This window comes from Psittacula echo, assembly GCF_963264785.1.
Source record: "Psittacula echo genome assembly, chromosome: 11".
NCBI classification, from domain to species: Eukaryota; Metazoa; Chordata; class Aves; order Psittaciformes; family Psittacidae; genus Psittacula; species Psittacula echo.
In genome coordinates, this window is record NC_137746.1 from 10,342,453 (window position 1) to 10,349,140 (window position 6,688).

A 6,688-nucleotide genomic window follows, 5' to 3' on the forward strand; every position below is an offset into this window, starting at 1 on the left:
ACCTTTGTGGAGGACTGTGGAGGACATTTGCACACGGCTTGCCCTCCTGTGTTAGGATGGGAGTATCCTGATGAGTTCAGTTCTTCTTTACAGTGTGAGTAGGAAAGAAACAGAACTAATGCACTAGCTGTAGCTTGCAGATGTAATCAGAACAATAAATGACACCATTAGACTATGCACACACAACAGAGAAAGCCCCATTAACAGTAGCCCTTGCTTATTCCCTCTGCAGGGTCTGGTACTGAGCAGGCTTTGGTTCTGCCCTCCCTTTTGCCAGTAGTGAGATGAATGAGACTCAGATCCCGGTGGAAATCCAGGATGATTCCACTAAACTCTATTCTGTATTTACACCTAGTGCTAACTACACCACCGGAGCCACAGCCTGGCAGGTTCCTCTGTGGAATCTGAGAGCCTCCCAAGGACGGGGACCCCGAACCATCAAGTCGCATGTCCCAGAACCCCTTCCCCCACAGACAGCACCCGTTCGGCGGAGCCTGACCGACTGCTCTGCGGCAGGACCCAGAGCGACGCGCATCCTGTCGAACTACAATTCCCAAGATGCATCACGAAACCAGCGCGGCGGCCCTTGCTCAGCATTGTGGGCGTGCAGTCGCGATGCACCTTGGGATTTGTAGTTCTCCTGAGCCACGGAGCCTGAGCTAAGCTGCCCCCCATGGCCTATAACTGCACCTCCTTGGCAGGACTCGCCTCCCCTTGATGCAGCGCGCCACGATTACGCAGAACTCAGCGCGCCGCAGGTGACGGTCGCAGTACCGGGGGACCGGGCCGCAGCCGCTGGCGGGCCCCAGGCGCAGGCCGTGGGCCATGTCCGAGAGCGGCGGCGCCGGCGGGAACGCCCCGGGAGGGGGAGGCGGCGGAGCGGGCGGCGGAGGGGGAGCGGGAGGCGCGGCCTCCGGCTCAGGGCCCGGCGCCACCGACCCGGCCTCGTTGCCGCCCGGCGACGCGCAGCTCATCGCCATCATCGTGGAGCAGCTCAAGAGCCGCGGCCTGTTTGACGGCTTCCGCAGGGACTGCCTGGCCGACGTGGACACAAAGGTACCGCGGCCGAACCGGGCGGGCCTCCGGCCCCCGGGGAGCCCTGGCTGTCTCCTCCCCTAGCCGGAGCTGCGGGCAACACCCATGGAACCCGGCTCCCGTTGGCCGAAGGAACACCCACGTCCCTTCCCTTCCCCTTTGCCCACGGTGTCCCGCCCCCGGGACGGGGGAGGCCGCCAGGGTGGCGGGCAGAAGCTGCGGGGTGGTGGGGCTGCACATTCGCGCTACGATCGGTGCCTGTTAGGCAGCTATGGTGCGGCTCCTGATTTGAGGTGGTAGCGGCACCCCAGAGAAGAAACTGACCAGAGCATAGGCTCAGAATTCATTTTCCAGCCCAGTCCTTATTAGGAAAATGGTTTCCCATAAGAACACCGCTCCTCTTGAGCATAATTCTCACATTTCCAAAACATTTAACTTTTCACTCGTGATGGTCTCAGACTGTTGTTTTAAGCTAATTTCTTCCTCAGTCGCAACAGGAACTCCTGAGCATTTGTTGGCAGTACTGAAGTTGGGTTGTTCATGACTGCCCTGTTGAAAGTGAACATGGGCGTTTTGCTTTCCAAAACCTTTAAACTTCCAACAAGATTCCTGGGACCTGCAATTATCATTCTAGGCCACCCCAGCAGTCATTGTAAAACCATTCCTGAAGCTGTCAGGTCACCTGCGGAGAGCAGCCATAACTGACAGCAGCTTTGTCAGATAGATATACACTGCCCAGGGCAGATACTGCACCTCTGTTACCAACCCTTTCATTCATCATCCCATATGCATCTCAGATTCTGAAATACAAATGTTGCCACTTTATTGTCCTTATCCTGGCACACCGCCAGGTTCCTGTGTATTTATATAGGTTTGTTAGTTCATTTCCTGTTCACTGGAATTAAGTCTCCACTGACAGAACTCGCATAATTCTGATCATCTTTGTTAGTGTCACAGAAACAAATAATTAAGTTCTTTGTTAGTGACAGTATTACTCAGCCAGTTTCCTGGAATTCTGTGATGGAGCATTTCCAGACAACAAGAACTCTGCTGTAACAATTCCTATCTGCACAGGCAGTTTGCATTTCACCAAGTAATACTACAAGTAGACAAAATTTTAAAAGCAATCTATGCAGCTATTTGAATTATTATGATAGCACACTGACTGTTCTTTGCAATTACCAGTTGTGTTCTTAGGTAAAACAAGGTTACCTTTGTTCAGGACATGAAAGGATGGAGAACAGTAGTGTACATGACAAAAGATGTATTATGAAGGACTCTGGCAGGGGATTCTTTTGAGATCATTTAGCTGTTTAACCAGCCTGTTTCTTATTTTTCAGCCAGCCTATCAAAATTTGAGGCAGAAAGTAGACAACTTTGTATCGACCCAGCTGGACAAACAGGAATGGAATCCAGCAATGAACAAAAACCAGTTACGAAATGGGCTAAGGCAGAGTGTGATTCAGTAAGTAAGCAACATTCTGTAAAATAATGATGCAATTTCATAAATAATGTCTAAATATCTAAATCAAATAAGAATGTACAGACTTAAGTTTTTCACAACACTTTCTCTCGTGCTCTCCCAAATTTCATTGTAATTGTGGGTGCAGTCTTAAGTCTCATTAAAATGCTTATAGTACTGCTTTACCCAAAATTTGTATGTTGATGAGTTGAGTAGCATGGTGAAATACTTGTATTAGCTGTCTAGCCAAGTTATTACTTCAAATAGCCATCACTGTGCCTGCTAGCAAAACTGTACCAACCTAAATGACCTTTATCTTCAGAAAAGAGCCTACATCACTTAAAGAAAAAATGCTAAAGGTGCCAAAGCTTGTTTAGGTAGACTCTGACCACTAGCAGGCAGTAATCGCACTGGGCTAGTCTGATTTCATGCAGCAGAGGGTAGCTTTTGTACAGCTATTCAAGATGTTACATTTCCAGCATTATAGGAAAGCCAGCTTAAACTATGCTGCTTAGAGACTTAGGGTTATTATCTCTTGCTACTAATTCACTGCAGCCTGAAGTAGGAGCCTTAGCTTGTTTAACTAAAAATCATAGATAAAAGCTTTATAGTAAAAGATGTGGGTAGAGAGGTAGTAGGGAACTTGATAAGCATTTATGCTTATAAGGATTATTTCCTTATAAGCATTTATGCTTATAAGGAAACACTATTAGATTGTTTCACACACAGAGGAAACCGTATTTCAGAGTACTTGATGGAATCTGTAAATCATTAGTATGTAACATTAGTTTGTTTAATTTGTAATTAGAGAAGGGGATGTCCGCTGGAAGTATGGAATTTCCTGTCTTGTCTTGGAGTCCTTGAGACATGTTTGTCACTAAATGCTTCCTCTTATTTTATGTTACACTACCACTAGACTGAAGTGGACAACTGAAAAATGTTAAATCAGGGAGCCTGTAATGAGAAGAACGTAACATGCTCCCTTTAAGTAGGCTATAGGCAGACAGTATTAGGGAGTTTGGAGGGTCCCTATCACTCCTGTAGTTGCACGACTGAGTGCCGGGGATGTCCAGATGTGTATGTCCTTTGCTGCGTGCATATATAGGTGTGCTCTTACTTGGAGGTGACTTGATGTGCTGTGACCCTGTACCCACTCACTCACAGCATTCATGGCCTTATTAGTCTTGTGGCTCCTTTTCCAAGCACCAGGCAACATCTCCATTTCCTGTCCCCTGCTCCCTTGCAGACATGACTTAAGCCTGCTAGGCAGCCTGTGCCCCACAGTCCAAGAGTCTGACGCAGCCACTGAAGTAATAAGTCACTTCAGTTACTAGTTTCGGTTCCAGAAACTTTTCTGTGTGCTACATGTGCTTTTTTTTATAATTAATACCCATCTGTCTAGACTAACAGTTATAAGGAATGAGTGACAGCAGTGTTATTAGGGGGCAGGCCTTTTCTCCCTCCAGACAGCCAAAAAAAAAAGACTATGCTTTCACCTGCCCTCCTCCTCAGAATAGCTTGTTTCCCTTGTTTGTGCCAAAATATGTTTGTTTGCTTTCATGTTGACCTCATTTCTACATGACCCCTATTAAAGTGGCTCTTGTCCAGCGTGTCATTTAAGTACCTGGGAGACCAGATGTCAGTTGTTAATTCTGTAGGGAGAAGTCAGAGGGGGTTGGGTGGAAAATAGGTGCTTGAAACAGCCCCCTGTTAAGGATCTACTGAGTGGGCTGCAGTTCTCACCATGTTAATGCTAATTGCAGTTGACTGGAGGGCTCTGGAGAATTACTGAAGGAGTTTGGGGAGAAGTTTTTCAGAGCAGCTGAATGACTCCTTTGTCTTTGTTCAAGGTCAGGAATGCTGGAAGCTGGAGTGGACAGAATTATTTCTCAGGTGGTGGATCCAAAACTAAACCACATCTTCAGGCCTCAGATAGAGAGGGCAATTCATGAATTTTTGGCTGCACAAAAGAAAGAGGAAAGTGTGCCAGCTCCTCCTCCAGAGCCTGAGAACAAGGATCCTCCTGCTCCATCTCAGGATGCCTCCTAAAGGTCTTGTATCCCTGCGTTTACTACTCATGTCTTTCATGTACCTCATCTGTAGTTTTCAAAATGCAAGATAGAGAAGATGTCCTCCCTGTAAGCCAGGAAAAATACAACACTTTAATCATCAGCATGTTGTTAATGTCACAGTCATTCTGAGCTGCTTCCACTGAAGTGTCTGCTAAAAATAGATTAGAACTGAAGACATAGGTATGACGTAAAACAGCTATCAAGGAACACTACACTCTTCCAGTGCCAGTTTTGTGTCAGGCCAAAAGGCCATTTATTCCAGTAAAGATATATCCAGCAGTAATTGACATGGAACTGGCTGGATAACTTTTAGAACAATATCAAATGGATTAAAAATATATATGCTTTCCTGAAATACAGCTGAAAGTACAGGTGATGAGTTATTGTGCTTTAGCATTGAAAGTTTTAGGTAGCTGTTCTTCAGAACATACACTGGAGTGTTGAATTGTCAGTGACCAAAATACTCATTGCTGGACTAAGGGTAATATCTCTGGAAGTGAATAACTGTTCATTCCAAGACGACTGATTTAAATAGATCAACCTATGTCTTTCCAGATGCCTTTGTTGAAAACAAGTTCATTGTGGCTTTTGTGATTAGAATAACTCAAGGGGCCTCAGGGGGCTATAATTGCTACTCTGTCTTAACACAAATGAGTATGCACCCATCTCTGCTAAAGCCCTGTATCATCATGTTGATTTGAGGCCTATGTGCGTATTACTGAGGAACCACTGTCTTGATGGAAAATTACAATCCGCAGCTTTGCTGGAGAACTTAAAATCATGCTGCATGAAAGGAAGTTAATTGTGAATTGTTATCTGTGTCTTGCAGCCTTAATACCTTGATAGATCTTTGTCTGGTTCAAGTAGTTTGAAGTCCATTATAACCTACAGCTAAATGCAGCTGTTAATTAATATATTCTAATTTATTCTCTATTTAAATGCATTTACTTGTGAAGGTACCATCCTCTAAACTCTCTTTTTTTCTTGCAGTGAGTTCCTGTTAGTAAACAGCTGCTGTTGCAAAATGCGTGTCCTGTTAGATTGGCAATGGATTACTTGTTCCATTTGGTGCAGGAATGCTGTCTGCCAAAGATGATTAACCTTTATCAGACCTGTGAGAAGGCACTGAAATCAGTGAAATTCAGATGCACTTGGAGTTCTGCATGTGGAGGGACAAAGTGTGAAGATACTTTTGTTATTAACTGCAGTACAGAGAGCAGCATGTATTCTTGTTAATCATGCCTTCAGGCAAGGGTGTGGGAAGAGAAAGGGAGTTGGCTCCTGTCTGAAGAGGGTTGGGAAGTGGTTTGAGATGATACTAGAGTTGGGAGCGGGAAGAAAGATGTTTTGGGGTGGGGTAGTCTCTTGGACACCAAGTAAGAGCTGTCAGATTTGCTTTGATATAAACCAGGTAAGAGGAAGCATCATACACCTCTGCTGCATAGCACAGCATTGAGTAGTAGGTGTCAAGTTAGGTGCAACTCATTGCACTGCCTGCTTTAGGAAAGACATTTCCTGTTTGAAACTGGAAAGAACACTTCAGGATCAATTATGTAAATAATTTCTGTTGCATTGCAGGGAAATGTTTACAGTTGGCTATGACTATAGCTGATTTAATTCTTATTTCCCAGGTAACTGGGGGGAGCAAAGGGCACCGGGGTAGGTGATCAGTTTGAAACTTCTCTCTTTCAACTTGAAAGACTTTTCTTTCCTGTGAAATTTCTCAGGTGCCTAGTGGAAACTGTCCTATGCTTTCAGCTTGAATGCATGCAGTGTCCTCTGGATGACAGTCAAATAGAGAATGTGATCAAGTATTCTGCCAGCAAATGTCCATACCTTTTGCAATAAAAGACTTCAAAACCCATCTCTGACTCCTAGCTTTTCCAGAGGGGTTTTTGGTTTTGGTTTTTATTCTTAAGGAAAAACTAAAGAAATCCAGAAGTCCTGATTGCTGGAACCCTAATGGAAATGTGGCCTTATACAGCTCATAGATGAATGCACATCTGACAATGTGGGGTTATTAGTAGAAGTTATTATGAAATAAGATGGATACTGATATTACTGTCCAGATAAGGTGTCTCTCAAAAAAATACAAAGTATCAAAGAAATGAACTGATCT

The 6,688-nt window shown here is 44.9% G+C and overlaps 1 protein-coding gene across 2 annotated transcripts; it reads left to right on the plus strand.

Annotated features, from left to right (window-relative positions):
- The first annotated feature begins 686 nt into the window (after positions 1–686).
- BOD1 (biorientation of chromosomes in cell division 1) lies at positions 687–6,433 on the plus strand. 2 transcript variants are annotated; one of them, XM_080626896.1, is made up of 4 exons: positions 687–1,056; positions 2,376–2,500; positions 4,348–4,547; positions 6,297–6,433. In XM_080626896.1, exons 1-3 carry the CDS (start codon positions 826–828, stop codon positions 4,544–4,546), a joined length of 555 nt encoding a protein of 184 aa, XP_080483022.1. In that variant the 5' UTR covers positions 687–825; the 3' UTR covers position 4,547; positions 6,297–6,433. The 2 variants fall into 2 exon arrangements, with proteins under 2 accessions (XP_080483022.1, XP_080483021.1); XM_080626895.1 differs by having other exon boundaries at positions 697–1,056; positions 4,348–4,548; positions 5,560–6,433.
- The last annotated feature ends 255 nt before the right edge of the window (positions 6,434–6,688 follow it).

Bases quoted from the DNA above. Each gene is read 5' to 3' on its own strand.
- BOD1 (XM_080626896.1), top strand. From the start codon at position 826: ATGTCCGAGAGCGGCGGCGCCGGCGGGAACGCCCCGGGAGGGGGAGGC. The intron at 1,057-2,375 runs GTACCGCGGCCG...CTTATTTTTCAG, and splicing joins TGGCCGACGTGGACACAAAG to CCAGCCTATCAAAATTTGAG. The intron at 2,501-4,347 runs GTAAGTAAGCAA...TCTTTGTTCAAG, and splicing joins CTAAGGCAGAGTGTGATTCA to GTCAGGAATGCTGGAAGCTG.